General features: G+C 42.4%; 1 protein-coding gene across 6 annotated transcripts in view; it reads right to left on the reverse strand.

Annotated features, from left to right (window-relative positions):
- ugt2a5 (UDP glucuronosyltransferase 2 family, polypeptide A5) overlaps window positions 1–22118 on the reverse strand; it is a 106712-nt gene that overhangs the window by 46838 nt on the left and 37756 nt on the right. Inside the window, exon 1 of one of the 6 annotated variants that reach the window (XM_043720806.1) lies at window positions 5852–6642. The exons of 3 other annotated variants lie outside the window; for them this stretch is intronic. In XM_043720806.1, coding sequence (XP_043576741.1) covers window positions 5852–6566 — 715 coding nt within the window. In that variant the 5' untranslated portion in view covers window positions 6567–6642. Of the gene's footprint in view, window positions 1–5851; window positions 6643–10618; window positions 11639–22118 lie in introns of those variants that run through there. 2 more of the 6 variants (XM_043720757.1, XM_043720765.1) reach the window with 2 other exon arrangements.

The following is a 22118-nucleotide window of genomic DNA, read 5'->3' on the forward strand; positions in this document are numbered from 1 at the left end:
AAAGAATTTGTAAACATACTGTCAGGGCCAATGCTAGACATGTATAACTATTCATATAGTCATGGTTGCCTCCTGCCATCCTCAAGAGGGAGGCTAATATCTCTCTTATCTTCAAGAAAGGGAAGGCCCCAGAGGACTGTGCTTCTCATAGACCTATCTCGGTCTTAAATTGTGATTTTCAAATTTTATCTAAGACTTTGGCATTGGGGTTAGAAGGGGTGCTGCTCTCTTTTGTTAAAGAAGATCAGACAGGCTTTATAAAGGGTCACAGATCTTCTAATAATGTTAGAAGGTTGCTTAACATGGTTCAAGTGTGCTAAAAGCGATCGGTTCAAGGATTGGTGGTCTCTTTGGCATGTGATCGGGTGGAATGGCCATACCTTTTTTATACCCTGGAGTGGTTTGGCCTGGGTGAAGTGATTACGAGATGGATAAAGATCCTTTACAATGATCCTCTGGCGACGGTTTTCACCAACTGTATAAAGTCTGACAATCTTAACATTGGTAGGGGCAGTTAGCAAGGCTGTCCGCTCTCACCTTTGCTTTTCACAATAGTGATTGAGCCATTGGGGGAGGCCATTGGTGGGGATCCTAATATAGCTGTCCCAAAGGTGGGGTCAAGGGCACATAAGATTACACTATATGAGGATGATGTTCTTATTTTTCTCTCCAATCCAGCAGTTTCAGTACCCTGTTTGATACAATGTATAATTTAATTTGGTTCTTTCTCAGGTTATAAGATCAATTTTTCAAAGTTGGAGGCTACGCCAATGGGGGAGTCTTAGGGGAATACCTGGTGTGGAAGGTGGGTTCCCCTTTAAATGGGCACAGGGAAGTTATCTTTACTTGGGCCTCTCTGTTACCCCTAGCTTTGATCAGTTATTCAAGGCTAACTTTGTAAATTTATATGACAAGATTAAACAAGACCTTCAAAGATGGGGGTGTTGGTTGGGGGAGGGGGGGGGCTTCCAATATCATGGTTGGGTCGACTCGCTCTTATCAAAATGAATGTTCTTCCTCACTTATTGTACCCTTTGTGGATGCTCCCTTTGCTCTTTCCCAGACAAACATTTCAGAAATTGAATGGCTGGTTTGGTTCTTTTATTTGGTGTTATAAGCAGCCAAATATTAAGCTTGCAAAACTGCAATTGCCCCAGGGATTTGGGGAAGTGGACCTCCCAGACATTAAAAGATATCACCTGAGCTCCCTCCTAGCTTTTGTAAGTGACTGGGCCTGTGGGGACTCACCGTCGACATGATTGGACATTGAGGCCTCCCATTCAAAGTGTCTTCTTATCAACCTGTTGTTTTTAGACAAAATGAGGACAGTTGCAGAACACTGCCATAATCCAATAGTTACAATCATGATCAAAGCATGGAGGATAATGAGGCAGATGGAGGGTAGTATCGCTAAAACATCTTTTCTTACTCCCATAGTTCGCATGCCAGGTTTCCAGCTAGGAACAATGGATCTCGGGTTTAAACTTTGGACGGATAGAGGAGTCTCTTGTTTGGGTGATCTGTTCGAGGGTGAAATGTTGATGTCATTTGATCAAATAACTCAGCAATATGGATCACTGAAACAGGGATCTCTTGCATTTCTTTCAGATTAGGGATTTTACCCGAAAGGAGACCATGCTTTTGACTGAGTGTTATAGATTTGATCTGGAAAAGAGGGTGTTTCAGGCTAAGAACACTCTTTCAGTGAGTACTCTCAATCATTTGTTGGGGGGAGGTTCTTCAGGTGACATCGAGCAATTATGGGAGGTCTTTGAGAGAGAGAGAGAGAGTTAGGAGTTGAGATCACTTTGGAAACATGGGAGAACATTTGTGAGAATGCGAAGGGAATTTCGATATGTAATAGGACCCATGCTCTGCAGTTAAAAATTCTTCATAGGGCTCATCTAGCCCCAGATCATCTTGCAAAATTTAAGCAGGGAGCATCTTCAGTGTTAACCAAATGTAAAATAAATACAGGTACCTGCATTTATTGTTTATGGTCCTGCCACAGGCTCCGTGTGTACTCGGAGTGCTGTGGCAGCAGTAATAGAGAGGGTCTTGGGGACCAAAGACAAGGTGGGCCTGGTCTTTTTGCTCCTGGGTCTGCCGAATTTACCTCACTTAGATGTATATGGGGAAAAAGCTTTTTAATATTCTCACCCTTTGTGCAAGGAAGAGCATTCTGATGTGCTGCATGTCTGAGAATGCCCCGGGATTTTTGGGGTGGTTGGGAACACATTCTTTTAGACTTGCTTACAAATATGATGCACCAGAAAATGGACAACTTTTACAAGGCATGGCAGCCCTTTTTCAATTACATGGAAGTAGATCTGTCCACCATTTTGATTAGGGCTTTTGTCTAGCAGGATGGTTTGGTCTGATAAACCTGAGGCCATGCGAGGAAGGATTTTGAACAAAAGTGTGTTTAATAATTGATGCTCTTAAAAGTTGACAGCAATGGTCTTGTTGCACTGAGTGACGTTATTTATTTATTTATGGATTTGTAATAAGTGTAGTTTTGTAGAGTAGTATAGTAGTTGGTTTATTGTTATTTGGTGTTTTTGATGTTATGATACTATATTTTCATGTTTCTGTAACTCGCTAGTTTTGTAAAGAAAAATTTTTCAATAAAAATATTTTTAAATAAAAGTGTTCAGCCACAGTGCAGTGCGGTTGTTTTGTGTGTGTGTCCCAGAGATGTTCTCTGGAGCGTTCTGCAAGTAGTCTCCTGTCTTCTCAATGTACAGGAGACCACATTGGGAGTAATGGATACAATAGATGATGTGTATGGAAGCACAGGTAAATCTGTGATGGGTGTAGAAGGTTCATTTGGGACGCAGATAGGGGTAAGGAGGGAAATGTATCCTGGTGGTGGGGTCTGTTTGTAGGTGGCGGAAATAGCAGAGGATAATGCAATGTATCTGGAGGTTGACGGGGTGAAGGGTGAGGACCAGGGGCGTTCTGTCCTTGTTGCGGTTGGAGGGGTGGAATTTGCGGGCAGAGGTGCGGGAAGTGGATGAGATGCGCTGGAGGGCATTATTGACCACGTGGGAGGGGAAATTGAGATCTTTGAAGAAGGTAGCCATCTGGTTTCTTCTGTGATGGAATTGGTCCTCCTGGGAGCAGATGCAGCACAGGCGGAGTTGGGAATAATGGACAGCATTTTTACAGGAGGCATGGTGGGAGGAGGTATAGTCCAGGTAGCTGTGGGAGGTGGTGGGTTTGTAGATGTTCGTGTTGGATCGGTCACCATTGATGAAGATGGAGAGGTCCAGGAAGGGGAGGGAGGTGTCTGAGATGGTCCAGTTGAACTTAAGGTCACAGTGGAACGTGTTAGTCAAGTTGATGATCTGTTCAACCTCCTCGTGGGAGCATGAGACAGTGCCGATCCAGTCATCGATGTAGCGGAGGGAAAGGTGGGGAATGGTGTTGGTGTAGCTGCGGAAGATGGAATTTTCCACATACCCAATGGAAGAGACAGGCATAGCCGGGGCCCATGCAGGTGCCCATGGCGACCCTTTTGGTCTGGAGAAAGTGGGAGGATTCAAAGGAGAAATTATTGAGCACGAGGATCAGTTCAGCCAAACAAATTAGAGTTTCAGTGGAAGGACACTGGTGGGGACGAAGGGAGAGGAAAAAATGGAGGGCTTCGAGGCCTTCGACATGACAGATAGATGTGTATACGGACTGAATGTCCTTCGTGAAGATGAGGCTTTGGGGACCAAGGAAACAAAAGTTATGGAGGAGGTGGAGAACGTGGGTGGTGTCCCAAACATAGGTGGGGAGCTCCTGAACCAGGGGGAATAGGACAGTGTCAAGCTACGTAGAGATGAGTTCGGTGGGGCAGGAACAGGCCAAGATGATAAGTTGACAGGGGCATAGCCCTTTGTGTCTATGCTAGGGCACAAGACAGGCGGGTACGTCAGGGCCAATAACCCAGGCCAGCAGTTATAGGGGCCTGTATGCTCATTTTGGGGTGCAGGGTTGTTATATTCAGGCTGAGGGCAGGGCCAGAGGTTTGGTTGGGCCACTGTGCTCTAGAGGTCAAGCTGGCACCTCTGCTTATGGATGGGAATGTTTTGCTTTGTTCTAAGGCAGTGGGTCTTAGTCTTGGAGCAACATTGGGCCTCTCATTTCTATCCCAGGCCTCTGCTCCATGCAAGATCAACTTAGTTAGTCCTGTTCAGTCCATTCCAGATTCTAAACTCATACCTCTGGGAAAAAAAATTGCATATTTCCTTTTCAGCTTTTTTTTTGCCATTTACCTTGAATTGGTGTGCCCTGATGTTCTTCCATCTACCACTCTGGTCTTTGAGTACCTCTCTCAAATGCTCTTTGAGCCATCTTTTTCCATGAATAGTATCTCATGCTTCTCCAGTCTATTCAACTAACTAAAGCCAGTCATCCCTGAAACCATTCTCAGAAATCCTTTCTGTCTTTCTCCAATGCCTTCACATTCTTTCAAATGTTCATAACACAGAAGTGGACGCATTAGTTCAGTTGAGATCAAACCAGTGTTTTATGAAGGTTCATCATAACCTTTACTACTCTCTGTGTCGATCTGAAATGTCCAAGATTTTGTGATTTTTTTTTGGAACTGTTTTCTTGATGTATCCTGCCACTTTCAATTTGTACAGGTATACCCAAGTCTATCTATTCCTGCAACCCATTTAGAATTGTATCCTTTAATTTATATTATCTCTCCCAATTCTTCACAACAAAATATTTCTTCATATTTCCTTTCATTAAATGTGTCTGTTCATCCACACTACCAGTTTACATTCCCTTAAGGTCAATCAATAACTTCTTCCTAATTCACAGCTCTTAAATGTTTCATGTTCCTCAAGGACAAAAAAAATCAATCATCATTATCCTTTGTTTGCTGTCACTCAGCCAACTTCACATCCATCCCTCCACTGTCCCTTTTATTTCACGGATTTGAACTTTGCTGACAAGCCTTTTGTATGGCACTTTATCAAATGTGTTTTAGATGTCCATGTACATATTCTTTCATTTAGAATTAACAATCACTTGTACAATTGTGGATTAAGAAAAAACAGCATTGATGATTGAAAGAAAATCATATTATCCTAACGTGATTGCGTTTTCTGGTGAGTTAACAGTGATTGTTAATCCTAACCTGAGGCAGCTTTTCAAAACTCATTCTCAGCAAAGAGGTTAAAATGACTGGATCAAATTTGTGGGATTATCTCATACGCATTTTTGAACAATATTTGCAATTCTCTAAGAACTTGAATCTAAGAAGGATGGGACCATTAAGGGAATTCTTCTGCAACTCCCAATGTTATTTCACTCAATAGCCTTATCTCATGCTGATTTATTAAGCTAAAGAACAATTTGTTTTTCTAATAATTTGATGCTCATAATTGTTTGTCCACTTTAAATCCATGTGGTAACTAGACTACCTCCTCTTTCAGAGTCGAAGAGTGTGGAGCTGGTAAAGCACAGCCGGTCAGGCAGCATCCGAGACACAGGAAAATAAACGTTTCGAGCATAAGCCCTTCATCATTCCAGATGAAGGGCTTAAGCTCAAAACGTCGATTCTCCTGCTCCTCAAGTGCTGCTTGACCTGCTGTGCTTTTCCAGTTCCACACCCATCGATGCGGATCTCCAGCATCTGCAGTCCTCACTTTCTCCTACCTCCTCTTTCACTCTGAATTTGCAATTATCTTCCTCCTTGGCATAAACAAATGAAAGGTATTCTTATAGTACCTCAACTTTACACTCTACCTCCATGCAAAAATCTCCTTGTGTGTCCATAATCAGCTTGTTGAAGATTTAAGCACATTTATTATCACATTAAAAGGGTCAAATCTATCTTGCAACTTACCTAACACTTTGCTGTAATACAAGTCCCAATCAGTCCACATCTGATTGCACATCAAATCATACATGAGAAAGTAAATGATATTCTGAACTCTCTCAAAGAAGGTCATCTTATCTGTAAATTCTGACAGAGTCGCAGGTACATAGGAAGGAGGGGCTGGGATTTGCCCACAAAATCTCTCTACTGTAAATCCTGGAGAAAATCTCATAGTAAAAATGAAAGGAATCCCTAGCTTCAGAGCTAAAAGGTCACCACAACTATGTAGAGGGTCAGCCAGCAGAACTTTAAACTTTGCTTCCTGCAGTTTCCGCAGCAGTTTGTGGTTTTGTAATATTCCATCACAGATCTGCCTGGCCAGTTTTGTTCCATTTGCCATGATTGCTGAGAATCTTCTGTAGGCAGCCCAGTAAGATAAAAAAGGTTTCTCATACATGAAGAATGCTGTTGCTTCTTTCAGAAACTCTTGATATGAACCAGAGACAAATGGGACTTCAAACACTTCAAATTTTAAGCTTGAAGACTCCGATTGTTTTATGAAAAGTGCAGACGAGTATACAACCACAGTAACATTGTGACCCCTCTCGATCAGCTCCTCAATGACAGGTTTTAAATTAATCCAGTGACTTCCTTCTGCAGGCCATATCAGCACATTCTCACTGGTAGCCCTCTGAAGAAAAAGGAACACTGGAAACAATTGTGTGAGCTGCATGATGACCATCAAGAGTGGTTCAGAGTAGCAGTTAGAGATCTTTTCTCAATAACCTGTTCAGTGATGTCCTAACACCTTGAACCCAGGCCTCCTTGGTCTACACACTGCAGCAGGAAACTCCGCCCAACTGTATGAATCAGAGCAATTAGCTCTACTTAACTACAGGATGTTGAGCTTATAGAGTTAAAAAGTTCACTTCTTTATTATGAAGTGAAAGCAAATTCTAATTTCTGGACTGGATTAAGGTTTATATGGATTCTGGTTAACTTTCAAGAGGTAAATAAGATATACCTGCAAAAAGGAATCAATGGCAGGTTTAAGGAGAAAGTGCACAGGAGTGGGACAAAGTGATGGGTTATCAGAAAGTGACCACCCCCCCACCCCTCTCCTTTATGAATTACTTTCCTCTACATCCATTGGTTCTGTCGTGTATGAGCTGCCCCAGCACAGCCAATATAAAACAGTTATACTTCTTGCTAACACAGGAAAGAAGGGAAAATCCAACTTCTAATGTCCCCAAAAAGCCCAGCAAATAATTAGAGAACCGTTGCCCCCATAAGTTAAATAGAAGGAAATTGTGAAGAACTGCTCTCCTTATCACACCCTGACTCATTCCTGTGCTTCACTTGTGAGCTTTAAAGCAGCAAAGTTGGGAGAGAAACAACCTGTGATTGGAGGAGAGGACACAGTTTGGAAAGTAAGTGCTGGCAATGAGGCAGTCATGGTCAAGGGGGATGCCTTGGTCTGAGGTGGGAACGTAGAGGATGCTTTTACCAAAGCCAGGAACAGAAACTGCTTTTAGCTTAGGCTGGGGTCAGAGATTGCTTTTTGTTTGCCATGGCTGGGAGGTGGGATGGCCCATTGCTGGATCTAAAGGTTCCATTTGCTGGGGCAGGACATTGGGGAGGGAAGGAAGGTGGTTGCAAGATGGTTTGGAGATAGAGACAGCAAGTGGAAATGAGGAGGCAAGGAGGCTGCAACGTAGGGTGGGTAACAAGGAGGCAGCAGGGGCCTTGGGAGGAATAGAAGGCTGCATGAGGGAGAGTAGAAGTAGGGTAGGATGAGAAGGAGACTGTAAGAGGGGGTGATGAGAGAAGGAGGCAGAAGAGATGCCTGAGGGGGAGAAACAGGCTAAGAGGAATATGAGTCAAGATCAAGATTTTTGCCTGATACGTCGACTTTCCTGCTCCTCGGATGCTGCCTGTCCTGCTGTGCTTTTCCAGCACCACTCTAATCTTGATGCTAATCTCCAGCATCTGCAGTACCCACTTCTGCCTAAGAGGAATATGAGAGGGAGGCTGCAAAAAAGAAAGAGTATGTTTTTTGTGGGAGAAAATACAGGTCCCAGCCTCCCCATGACATGGCCACAAAACAGACAACACAAAATATCTGCACTTAGCCATTGAACCCACCCAGGATGCCTCAAATTGGCCAAACCAGCCGCACCAAGACATCACACATACCACAGGACATGACGCATCCAGCCCCAGACCAAGAGAATATATTTCTTCAGATTAAATGACAATGAGCTCCCATTCCACAATAGCCCAGCACCTCCGATGTCCTTAGGGCACAGCCGCTCCCACTAGGAGTCAAGCCTTCACAAAGGGTACCCAGACAAAGAGGCACCAAAGGTACTTTGCTTGCCCCCTCAATAATATGAACACATTGATACCAGATGAAACCTGCTAATACCTACTCCAGCCAAGGATCAGAAAACTCCTGAGTCAATTAAGAAATTCTGTCAGATATCAGACACTTGATTCTTTTCAATGAATGAACTTTATTTCTCCTTGTTGGTCAACTCACACCATTGTCTCATAATTGACACTTCATTGTTGTAAGGGTATAACACTCCATGTACTCTCTGTTCAGGGAAGCAGCTGTGGCTCCTTCTGAACAGCCTGTCAGTGACTATTTCAGTGGGATCAAGTCTCTTCTGCGATATCACGGTTTGTTAAATAAATCCTTGTCAGTTCTCAGTCCAATCGGTGTGTTTGTGATCTCTGATTAACTGGGCTAAATTCTCCGACAGTTTTAAACGTCAACAAAGGAACACTCAACATACGAAGATTAAAGACACTTTAATCACTACTCTAAAGTGCGCCCTGCGAATGAATGTAGAATCTGCAATTTAAAGCTGTCTAAATTCATGCATGATTACACTTTGCAAAAATGTAGTGGATCCTCCTAAAATACATATTGGAAAGGTGAAACTCATTGGTTTAAATTTCTCCATTCAATCAAAGGTGTCTGTAGGAGGGTGGCTTTTTGTATGGAGAAGTATGTGGCAGTTATTTTGAAAACACTTCCTTGCTAACGAATGCCTGTTGTGCCAATTCCCATGCTGTGATCTCTCGGAAATCAAAGCTTTCCTTCTGTGTTTCGGATTTTAGTTTAATGGACACCTCATCATTACTGAGGTTATTGATGAATATGTTTAATTATGCTTCTGTATTAGTCTAAATACCACACACATCACCACATGTATAGAAGGTATTGTTACTAGTAGTGTGAGTTAATGAGAATGAAAAAATAACTCCTGAACACCAAAAGGTAGTGCTCGACAAAATCATTCCTGAAGAAGGGCTTATGCCCGAAACGTCGATTCTCCTGTTCCCTGGATGCTGCCTGACCTGCTGCGCTGTTCCAGCAACACATTCTCAGCTCTGATCTCCAGCATCTGCAGACCTCACTTTCTCCTCGACAAAATCTTAACAGGAGATCTCAAAAAATACTACTTTGACCTCTCTGAGGAATACCAAACATATCAAACTACAAACCTCAGGCAAGTTGATGAACAGCATCAAAAACGTTTACAGTGACTCAAAAATAAAAGTCAATAAGAAAATGACCTTCACTTGTATAACACAGAGAGTAAGAACACATTCCAAAGTACTCACAGGGGCATAATCAGACTCACACCATCCTGACCTGCCACTATGTTACCATAACTGTACAACCATTTCCCTGCTGAACCATACTGTGACTGCCCCAAAGCCAGGTGGAGTGCAGGAGTTTGAGAAGGCAGGTCTCCATCTCTTTTCCAGGAGCAATTAGAGAAGGCAATGAATGGTAGCCTTGTTAGTGATGTTCACATCTCAACAACAAATGCATAAAAAAGAATCACAGCCCAAATTGGAAAGATTACTTCAGTTTTAGATTTTTAATTAGGTGCAGGGCCTCATGTGAACCAGAGATGGTGAAGTAAGTTTAAATTTTATGTCATGTTTAAAGTAAGTTGGCAATTCTACTATGATATTGTCTATAATGGGTTCCTCAAATTCACTGACAGCATAGGTGTACCAACATCAGCGTCCTCTCTCAGGCCGATATTCCCAGTAAAGAGACACTGGTCATACACAACCAGCTGTGATGAGTGGGCCGCACTGTCAGCATGCCGGACACGAGACTCTCTGAACATGTGCTCCATTCCAAACTCCACAACAGTAAACGATCACTAAGAGGGCAGAGGTAGCACTACAAGGACACCCTGAATACTCTCTAAACAAATGCAGCATCTCCAATATGCACAAACTGGAGAAGAAGCATCCTCAAAGGTGCCAACCACTTCCACTCTTCACATGGAGTCCAAGCACAAGCAGCAAAAAAAAAAGGAGTATGCAGAATCCAGAGCATCCCAAACCCCCACCTCAAGAAACTCCACCAGCCAGAACTGTGGCAGAATCTGCAGATCCAGAACTGTACCATTCAGCCACAACTGAATCCATTCTCCTGGTGTGGAAGCAACTCCCCCCCCCCCCCCCCCAAGGGATTGACAGAGGTGAAGGACACTTTTCACCAATTTTTCATTTGACTGTATTCTAATAAGATTGGCAAGAAATTTGAATATCGTTTGACATCAAAAGACTGGGCTTGGGAAAGGGATCTGATAAAGGTAGCACCTAAGGAGAAAACAGCCATCAATATAATTAGAATAATATCAATGGAATGGGTTAACGGTTAAACATACAGATAACAGGTTTTGTTTTACATAAGTGCTACTTTGCTGGCAACAGTTCAAGCCATTTTCCATCAAAAAGAGAAGCTGACCAACTCACCCAACACTTCACTGTAATACCAGTCCCAGTCAAGCCACATCTGATAGCACATCCAATCATACATGAGAAAATAAAAAACATTCTGAACTCTCTCAGTGAAAGTCATTTCATCCGAAAGCTCTGACAAAGTCGCAGGGACATAGGAAGGAAGAGCTGGAATCTGTCCACAGAACCTCTCTGCTGTAAATCCTGGAGAAAATCTCAGCGTCAGGATGAAGGGAATTCCCAGTTTCAGAGCCAGAAGATCACCGCAATTGTGTACAGGGTCAGCCAGCAGAACTTTAAACTTTGCTTCTTTCAGTTTTTGTAGCAGTTGTCGGTTTTTCAGTATTCCATCACAGATCTTTCTCAAATTTTTTGTTGCATTCGCCATTATTGTGGAGAATTTTCGGTAACTGTCCCATTTGGATAAATGAGGTTTCTCATAGATCCAGAAGTACAGAGATTTCTCCATAAAATCTTCATATTTCTTTCTTGTAAATGGTACTTCAAATACCTCAAAATGCATGGCTGTAGGTTCAGAATAATTCACATAAAGTGTTGCTGTGTATATAGCAACAGTAACATTGTGACCTTTCTCAATCAGCATCTCAATGACAGGTTTTAAATTAATCCAGTGGCTGCCTTCTGCAGGCCAGATCAATACATTCTCACCGGTAACCCCCTGGAGAAGGAGAAACATTGAAAGCATATGCCTGAGCTGCATGGCGTTCCCTCAGGAATGTTTCTGAGCTGTAGTTGTACATTAATTCCTTGAATCATATTTTTATGCACACACTGGAAAGCTGCTTCAGTATTGGCCAGAACAAATCCAATCCATTTCCCGATATGGCATTGACACTCTTGGGAACAATGTTCAGCTCTCCACATTAAAGTAGCAGGAAATTCAACACTTGGACTGGCATATGAAATGTTGTGATTAGAATCCACTTTGATAAGAGCTTAAAAATTAACTGGTTATTAACTTGAAATAACTGCATACTTAAAGGGAAAAGTAAAGCCAGTAGACTGATTGGAAGCTCTGTTAAAAAACTAGCAGGCTTGATGGGCTGATTATTTTCCAATGGTTAATTTCCCAGTTAAGGAAATCAATGATTTCCCCAAATGTATGATCACATCTAAGATCAGTTACAATCCCCTCTCGGTAACTCAGCTGACTTGTGACCCCTAGGTGGCACTTTGAAACACTTATTGTATCTTTCCAGCCACACAAAGCTGTGCCCCTCCATCCTATGGCAGCAACAACACCTTTTCCAAACACAAAGAACTCTGCACCCAAATGAGATGTAATTAAAGAGGCTGTTGTGGACCATTTTGATTACAAACCAGAACCATCTAACTGGAGGATACCAGACTGCTACTGTTGCTGTCCGCTTTGTTGTGGAGGATATGAAGGAGAAGCTCAGATGTGCCATCAGAAGATAACTCTGTGAACCAAGAGAAATAGATTCAAGTATCCAGCATTGCATCATGTGCGTAACAACAGAATACCACTCTTGAATCTAGAATGGGTGAGCAGGATGTTTGGGGGAAAGAACAGAAACAGTTGGCAACATTAGCTCAGCTTGACAAAAAATGTTTTGTATACTGAGGGTGAAAGGTTTGGGTGGATCAGATCATCGCAACTTTAATGGAGTGCTGGGGGTCAGGAATGGGACTGGGGAGCATTGGGTCTGACTTTGGCAAGGGGAAAGACGAGGTTTGTTCCAGAGTAGCTGAATGCCGTACTTCTACTCTGTAGGGATTTTACGATGCTATGATTCTCAAATTCAATGGCGACAGATAGTCTTCGACGTGGGGATGAATCCCAGGAGTTGGAGCAGTGCGGAGCACAGTGCATAGTTGAGTCTCTGTGGGTAAGAGTTGGCTGGTCCCAGGGGAGGGAGTGTAAGTGATCTGGTGGAAGTGTAGTTGGGTGCATGTGAGTTAAGTACAGAGTCTGTTTAGTAGCAGTTCTGAAGCTCGGCTACGTATTGAATAGTCCAACTTTTCCTGAGTAACAATTTTCTTTGATGCCAACTAATCTAAATGGCAACTTTCAAAGGGTGATGGATGTAGAGGAATTGCCCAGAGGAACTTTCAACTTTGCCATATGGGTAGGAGGCTGCTGTCCCTCTAATTTTCCTACCAGCTACACAGGCCTCCAATTCTGCTGCATGGTAATGACTTCTTGACCCAAAATTCAATGCTGGAATTGACGTGCTGATGCTAAACAACATGCACAAAACCTTAGAAGAGCTTGAAGATAGGGTAGGAGATAGGGTGCCAAGAAGGTAGGATGTCAACTGAATACAGGGTTAGGTGCCAGGTGGATACAGTTCCAATTGGAAAGGGGTTCAGATGCTTCAGAGTGTGCCTGAATATGAATTCTACAGGGACCCTATATCTACTTCTGATCTATGCTGGATTAATACTATCTGGCAGACAGAAAATCCAGGTCTATACTTTTACATTATACTTTAAATTTCTAAATATTTATTACCTGCAGATAGATTAGTTTATTATATATTTTATCTTCTTCCTTTACATCATAAACTCCTGATTTGTTAACCCCAAAAATACGACATTACATGGTTATGATTCAGTGAGAGATCACTGTTGAAACCAAAAAAAAAACAAATTGATCCAACAAGCCAGATTTCAGTCTGTGATCTGAGTTCCTCAGTAATAACATCAGCTGAGATCATAAAATATGATTAAACATACATTGTGAAATTGGTTGTATTTTCCAAACTAAGCCTGGCAACTGGGATCATCAGGAATTCATATCTGAAGTTAAAATATGTGTGACAATGGGTGAAAATGAAAAAGATCAAACTAAGTGTCACACAATTAAAAGAACATAAAGGACAAATTGTAGGAAGATTAGTCCCAAATTCTAATTAATGAAGTTTCTTCTGAATTTGATATTGTGACTACTTGATTGTCATACATCTTGAGATTTTTTTTTGACTTTATTAAAAATTGTTCAAGGGTCTAACAGGTATAACCGATTAAAGGTGATAGGCAAGCATTCCTTACTTTAAAATAAGCTTTCAAGCCAAGAGGGAATCGGTTTAGCTCAGTTAGCTGAATTATTGGCTTGCAGAGCAGTGTGATGCCACCAGTATGGGTTCAATTCCCATCACTGGTTTGAGGTTTCCATGAATGACTCTGCTTCTCAACCTCTTCCCTTGCCTGAGGTCTAGTGACCCTCAGGTTAAACCACCATCATTTGCTTCTCTCTAATAAGAGCACCTCCTATGGTCTAGTAAGATTATGGTGACACACACAGCTCAAGCCAAGAATGTCATATGAAAGAGACATCATACTTATACAAGTTATTGAAGTTCCTTGATTGAGTAACATGTTCTGTGGATACTGAGAAGTTTGTACACATATTGTACTCAATTTTTAGAAGAAACTAGATAAGGCGCCACATCATAAGCTTTTGTGGAAAATAAAATCTTATTACATGAGCAATTAAAAATTAGCACAGATAAAAGATTTGCTGGCTAGCAAAAAAATAAGTGTATGCAGAAATAAGTTCTTGACTGATTAGCAGAATATGATGTGGATTCTGGATTTATTCCTGATGAAGGGCTTTTGCCCAAACGTCGATTTCACTGCTCCTTGGATGCTGCCTGAATTGCTGTGCTCTTCCAGCACCACTAATCCAGAATCTGGTTTCCAGCATCTGCAGTCATTGTTTTTACCAGAATATGATGTGTGCAGTGCTGCAGGGTTCGGTGATTGACACTCAGATTTTACAATTTATATCAATGACTTAAATGAGAGGAATGAAAGCAAGATAGCTAAGTTAACTGACAATACAAAGATAGGTAGGAAAATAGTGTATGAAGAAGACATAGGAGTTTGTAGACAGATACAGACAGGTTGAGTAACTGAGCTAAAACATGGGCTAGTGTGGGAAATTGTGGAGTTGTTCACTTTGGCCAGAAGAATACAAAATGTGGAGTATGACTTGATTGGAGAACGACTGTGGAATTCCAATGTACAGAGGGATTTAGGTACTCAAGGGTATGAGTCACATTAAGACAGTATACAGGTAAAGCGAGTGATTGAGAAGGCTGGTGCAATGCTATCCTTTATGATGGGATTGAACGGAGTTTAAAAAAAGCATGTTAAACTTCAGTTACATTTTCGGTTATACAACGTCTTAAATACTACGGACACTTTTGGTCTCCTTGTTTATGGTGATGTGTTCAAGGTGTTGTAGATAAAGTTTACCAAACTGATATCTGTAATGAGCATGTTGTCTTCTGAGGATAGGTTGGACCAGCTTTTGAGGTTTGTGTGACAAGTGGAACTCTCTACCTCAGAAGGTAACTGAAGCACAGACTTTGAATACCTTTAATGCAGAGGTAGATAGGTTCTTGTTAAGCAAGGGGATCAAAGGTTATTTGTGGCAGATGGGAATGTGATTTTTGAAACACAAACACATCAGCCATCATCCTACTGAATGGTACAGCAGGCTCGAGAAGTCAAATTGCCTACATCTGCTATTATTTCATATGTCTGCAGTCTGGCTGCATAGGAAAATGGCTGCCAAGAGATCTCGGAATCTGTGCATAACTGAGTTACACCCGTAGATACATTATACCCAGGACCCCTTAATTGTAACAGTGGAAAGTAGGGGCTAGGGAAATGCATAATGAAGGGATTGGGTTTGCAGTCCATGACCTGATCTGTTCAATTGCAGGAGGAAACTTTGCTGCATGTAGCAACTGCAAGGGGGATCCCCATACAAAACCTTGGCACCTGTATCCCACAAGTCAAACTACAAACCTCAAGAGCTTTGATGAACGGCATCATTAAAGGTTCCAAATATAAAACAATCCACAAAAAAAAATACATTGACATAACGCCTGTAGTGTTAACTTTCCAAGCTCTTCATAAAGGGGTAATCAGCCACATAAAATGGGCACCATGGCAATTAAGGAAAGTTTTGAACGGGTGACCAAAATCACAATAAAAAGGGTTTTAAAATGTAAACATAGAAAGAATGGTGGAAATATTCAGGTTAAGTTGTGTGGGGTGGGAGAAGTGCAATGTTGCTGGATCTCGTGTAACAGGCTGAGGTCATGGTCTAAATGATTGGGTGAAGGAAATTGGAGGTGCTCAGGAATCAGGACTGGAGGAAAGCTTAGGGTCAGAGGGGTTTACAGAGATAGGGAGGAGTGAAGCGACATATGGAAGTACTTGACAATAGCAATGAGAATTTTAAGCTCAAGCATTGTTGAACCAGGATCCAGTGTCGGTTAGTAAACACAGGATACTGGACGAGTGGAATTTCATACTAGGCAGAATACAAGTGCCAGGGTTTTGGATGGTCTGAAACCTTTAATAGGCCAACAAGGTTATTTTGTTTCCCCAATTCAGCAATTTTTCTATCAATTATTAATTTTCATCTGGCTCTAGCAGGAGGCATGTCTCATTGTTCACATATTCTTCTGTGTGATTTCAGCTAAATCCTTCACATTGAATTGCTATCCATTGAAGGCACCCCCATACATCCTACTTTTCTGTACATCAGATTTTCAGCGTCCTCCAGTATTGTTCAAAAGAGGGTGGATTGACAATCAGCTTTCTCCAGGGTCTCCACAATCAGTAACATCACTCAGGGTGAGGGGAAAGGTGGAGGTGAGAGGCCACAAAGTGGATTGTCTATGTGGCAAGCAAATGGTTGGCAACCAGGACTAAATAAGTGGGCCACCAACAACCAGGTCATTGTATCAAATAACAATTTACTTATGCATCAGATTTTACTTTTTCTCTAATGCTAATTTGCTTTTCTCACTTCTTCAGTCCATGAGGTACGAATGCTTGCCTACTTTGCCAACCTCAAGGAATCAGAATGAATACTCACACACATCCTCCACTGATCCACTGGTTTAAACAGTTACTCCATTTTACAGAACGATGGAATGGATATGAAGACTATTTGGTCCATTGTCTCTTTGAAAGGATTATCCAATTACTCTCACATTAGTTCTTCTCTCCTCAAGTATTTATTCAATTACCATTTAAATGCTGTGATTGACCCTGCTACCACCAGCTTTTCAGATTATACATTCCAAATACCTCCAATCCATGCTTGCCCAATTATCAGAGTCCTAATAAACAGGGCGGCACGGTAGCTCACTGCTGCCTCACAGCGCCAGGGACCCGGGTTCAATTCCAGCCTCGGGTGACTGTCTGTGTGGAGTTTGCACATTCTCCCCTTGTCTGCGTGGGTTTCCTCCGGGTGCTCCGGTTTCTTCCCACAGTCCAAAGATGTGCAGGTTAGGTGAATTGGTCATGCTAAATTGCCTGTAGAGTTAGGTGCATCAGTTAGGGGGAATGGGTCTGGGTGGGTTAGTCTTCGGAGGGCCGGTGTGGACTGGTTGGGCCAAAAAGACCTGTTTCCACACTGTAGGGAATCTAATCAAAACATAATTACTCCTTATTTATTCTATCAAAAGTCCTCATCATTTTCAGTACCTCCATTAAATCATTTCTTGACTTGTTCTGGTGTAAGGACAACAATCCTTCTCAAAATAACCGAAGATCTGTGTTTCTGGCATCATACCTGCTCTCGACCATCTCCACAGCCCTTACATCCATACTAAGGCATGGTACCCAGAAATTAATAGAATAATCCAGCTCAGGCCCAATTTGATTTACAAAGGTTTAGCAGAAGTTTATTTTGCCTCTTCAATCTTTAGAAGATAGGGATAATGTCACTGGACTAGTAATCCAGAGCCCCTGGCTAATGTTCTGGGGACATAGAAAGTTGCAAAATATTAATTCAACAGAATATGAACTGAAAGGTAGCCAAATTGAGATTATGTCAATCAACATAAAAGCCTATCTGGTTCATTGATGTCCTTTAGTGAAATAAATTTGCTATCTTAACTTGTCTCCACCAGACATACAGCCATGTAATTGACTCCTAACTACCCTGTGAAATGGTCCTAACAAGCCACTCAGTTGTACTAAACAATTATAAAGAAAGTAATGAAACTTACAGACCATCTGGCAATGATTAAGGCAACGGTAAACCTTGTCTTGTCAATCCAGCCCCAAAGGTCACCTTATTAATGTTAGGGATTTGTGTCAAACTTTGTAGAGGTATCTCACAGACTGGCAAGCAACAGCTTGACATAGTCGTTCTCATGAAATCATTCTTTATACAATATATTCCAGTCATCAGCATCACTACAGCTAGGTCCTGTCTCACCAGCAGTAAAGACTCAGAGATGGTGATACAGTGATATATAATCAGGAGTGATGATCCTGGCACCCTCAACATTGACTTCAGACCCTCTGAATTCTCATAGTATCAGGTGGCCTTTCACTCCTTGTCTGCAGTGGCTCAAGAAGGTATTTCACTACCACCATCTCTGGGGCAATTTGAGATAGACAGTAAATGCTGACCTCGCTAGTGATACCCATATCCCATGAATGAATAAGAAAGACTTCTCAAAACATCCTGGCGGAGGTGGGTACTGCAGATGCTGGAGATTAGAGTCAAGATTAGAGTGGTGCTGGAAAAGCACAGCAGGTCAGGCAGCACCTGAGGAGCAGGAAAATCAACATTTCAGGCAAAAGCCCTTCATCAGTCCATTCCTGATGAAGGGGTTTTGCCCGAAACACAGATTTTCCTGCTCCTCGGATGCTGCCTGACCTGCTGTGCTTTTCCAGCACCACTCTAATTTCTTCTCAAAACATCCTGTCTGCATCAGAGCTTTGTGTACAGATGCTCATAGGTTTCTCTATCCTGCTGCTTCTTTTAAAATAATACCATCTATTTTCTGTTGCTTCCTTCATTCTTCTGGCACATGGAATCATTTTTCAAGAAAGAATGTTCCATTTCATCTGTTAAGTTTCATCTTAGACCAGCTTATGACCTCTTGAAATCTTTATTATTCTCCATTAAATGAAGGGAGTCACTGAATTAAGGAGAGCTTTATTGCCTTTTCTTGCCAGACAATGAAATGAGAATGGTTCTGTCGGATCCATAAGCACCGGGACATGCTTAATGAGTTAGATGGCCTCTATCCTGCTGTCTCAACTCCCTTGTGCAGATCCACCTTTTCCATGTATTCCCACTCACTTCAGTTCTGACAGAATTTGACTCTATGCCAGTTCCTGTTAGGTGTCTAACTAACTAGCTGGTGTTTGCTGAAGAGTTAAAAGTCATAAACCACCAGGTTATAGTCCAACAGGTTTATTTGAAAGGACAAGCTTTTGGAGTGCTGTGCTTAGTAGTGTTCTGAAAGCTTGTACTTTTAAATAAACCTGTTGGACTATAACCTGGTGTTGTGTGATTTTTAACTTTGTCCACCCCAGTCCAATAACGGCACCTCCACCTCATTTGTTGAAGAGGTAACGAAGAGGAATGTTGTTGATGTACTTCATACGGACTCTTTAAAAAAAAAGTCATCACAGAATTGAAATGTTAACTCTTTCTCTCTCCATAAATGCAGCCACATCTGCTGAGTATCGTCAGCAATTTCTGTTTGTTTCAATCCAGTACTACACAAGACTTGTGAGGAAAGTTATAGTTCATGACTTAAAGGGACAGTAGCCCAAAATTAGCTGAGCAACAGAAAACAGACAGTACTATAATGATGGATGTACTTTTCAGAGCAGAAGAACGTTTGTGGTGGAGTTCCCCAGAGTTCAATATCGAGACCACTTATTTTTCTGATACTTATAAATGATCTAGATCTTCGTTTGCAGGAGACAATTTCAACAATTTGGGGCTGCATGGTGACCCAGTAGTTAGCACTGCTGCCTCACAGCACCAGGGACCCAGGTTTGATTCTACCCTCGATGACTGTGTGGAGTTTGCACATTCTCCCCATGTCCACGTGGGTTTCCTCTGGGTTCCTCCCACAGTCCAACAATGTGCAGGTTAGGTGAATTGGCCATTGTGTTCAGGGATGTGTAGGTTAGGTGCATTAGTCAGGGGAAGCATAGAGTATAGGGGAATGATTCTGCATGGGATACTCTTCGGAGAGTCGGTGTGGTCTTGTTGGGCCAAATGGCCTGTTTCCACATTGTACGGATTTTTTTATTCTATGATACAAAAGTTGGAACATTTCCAAAATGGGATAGAATAGAACTTCAAAAGGGCATTAACAAATTGATGGGGTGGGTGAAAAGGTGGTAAATGAAATTCAATGTAGTGTGAGGTGATACATTTAGGCATAAAGAAAAATATAAAACGGCACGGTGGTTAGCACTGCTGCCTCACAGTCCCAGAGACCCGGGTTCAATTCCTGCCTTGGGCAACTGTCAGTGAAGATTTTGCACATTCTCCCCATGTTTGCATGGGTTTCCTCCCACAGTCCAAAGATGTGTAGGTTGGGCGAATTGGCCATGCTAAATTGCCCGTAGTGTTAGGTGAGGGGGTAAATGTAGGGGAATTGGTCTGAGTGGGTTGCTCTTCGGAGGGTCGGTGTGGACTTGTTGGGCCGAAGGGCCTATTCCCACACTGTAAGTAATCTAATCTAATCTCTACTCTAATCAAAATTAAATGTTCTACTCTAAAAAGTGTGTAAGGGCAAAGGTTCCTGGGTGTGTATACAGTCATAGAGTCCACAGGATTATATATCATGGAAACAAACCCTTCAGTTCAACCAGTCCATGGCAAACATAATCCCAAACTAAATTAGTCCTACCTGCATGCACTTGGTCTATATCCCTGCAAACCTTTCCTATTCATGTACTTATCCAAGTGTCTCTTAAATATTGTAACTGTGTCCACATTCACCACTTCTTCAGAAAGTTCATTCCACATGTGAAACACCCTCTATATAAATAATTTGCCCCTCAGTTCTTTTTAAATCTCTCTCCTCTCACCTTAAAAATGGGCCTCTTCATCTTAAAATCCCCTATCCCAGGGAAAAGACACCTGCCGTTAGCCCGATCTATAAAATCATCTCAACTCAATAAAGGTGGCAGGTCAGTAATGAGAGTAGTTACTAAAGCACACAGTACACTCAGTTTCAAAGCATGCCGTACTTACATCTGTACCAGTCAGACCTTAGTTGGAGTTCTATGTACAGTTCTGGGTGCCACAATTTCAAAATAATTTGAATGTAATGGAGTGAGTGCACAAGAGGCATGCAGAGGGTGGTGCATGCATGGAACGAGCTGCCAGAGGAAATGGTGGAAGCTGGTACAATTACAACATTTAAAAGGTATCTGGATGGGTACATGAATAGAAAGGGTTTGGAGGGATATGGGCCGGGTACTGGCAAGTGGAACTAGATTGGGTTGGGATATCTGGTCGGCATGGACCAGGTGGACCGAAGAGTCTATTCTGTGCTGTGCATCTTTATGACTCTCTGACTCTACTCTCCTTGCAGAAGAGAAAGTGAAGAGGCAATCGGATAGAAGTTTTCACGATCAGGAGGGGCTAAATAAAGGATAGGGTTAAAATGTTCTCATCCACATGACAGCACAGACGTAAAGTATTTCAAAAGAGAAGCAAACTGTGAGGAGAGAAAAAAAAACACATTCTCAGTGTGTAAATCGTGCACTGCTTGAAAGTGCAGTGCGAAGTTCAACTGAAGCGTTTAATCGCATGATCAAACAGAACACAATGTGCGGGTTTATGGGGCAAGGTGTGTAGATAGGCACTCAGATCAAATTCTCAGAGAGCCGGTTCAGACACGCTGGGACGTTCCTTCTGCACAATAACAATTCTCCGCCTCTGGCTCTAAGGTTAACAGCAGTACATCAACATCCAATGTGCAAACCTCCTCGGACCTGTCCTCCTCATGGAGGGGCAGTGTCCAGAGTTTAAAGATGATTTGCAAAACTCATCCTGGGTGGGAGGTGAGAAATTTTGTTCAAAAATCTCAGTGAGCTGTTACAATCTGGGAACGAAGGGGCAGGGAAGCTAGATTGAGTTTTCCCACAGCCTAGGTCCAGAGTGAGCTCAGGGTTTTATTACTGCCCTGTGAATATATGGGGCAGGAGCTGCAATAATGCAACTCCATGACACCTAGAGGCATTAACTGTAAAATCAGTCATTTTCCACTCATTTGACCACATCAAAGCTGAGATTTTAATTTTACTTGATTGGAAATGGGCATTTCTGGATTGTGGATCAGTGGTGCTGGAAGAGCACAGCAATTCAGGCAGCATCCGAGGACAGGCAAAATCGACGTTTCGGGCAAAAGCCCTTCATCAGGAATAAAGGCAGAGAGCCTGAAGCGTGGAGAGATAAGCTAGAGGGGGGGGGGGGGGGGGAGAGAGTAGCATAGAGTACAATAGGTCAGTGGGGAAGGAGATGAACGTGATAGGTCAGGGAGGAGAGGGTGGAGTGGATAGGTGGAAAAGAAGCTGGGCAGGTCGGACAAGTCCGGACAGGTCAGGGGACCGAGTTTCTGGAGGTTAGAAGCTAGGATGAGGTGGGGGAAGGGGAAATGAGGAAACTGTTAAAATCCACATTAATGCCCTGGGGTTGAAGTGTTCCGAGGCAGAAGATGAGGCGTTCTTC

The sequence above is a fragment of the Chiloscyllium plagiosum genome, chromosome 2 (genome assembly GCF_004010195.1).
Source record: "Chiloscyllium plagiosum isolate BGI_BamShark_2017 chromosome 2, ASM401019v2, whole genome shotgun sequence".
Taxonomy (NCBI): Eukaryota; Metazoa; Chordata; class Chondrichthyes; order Orectolobiformes; family Hemiscylliidae; genus Chiloscyllium; species Chiloscyllium plagiosum.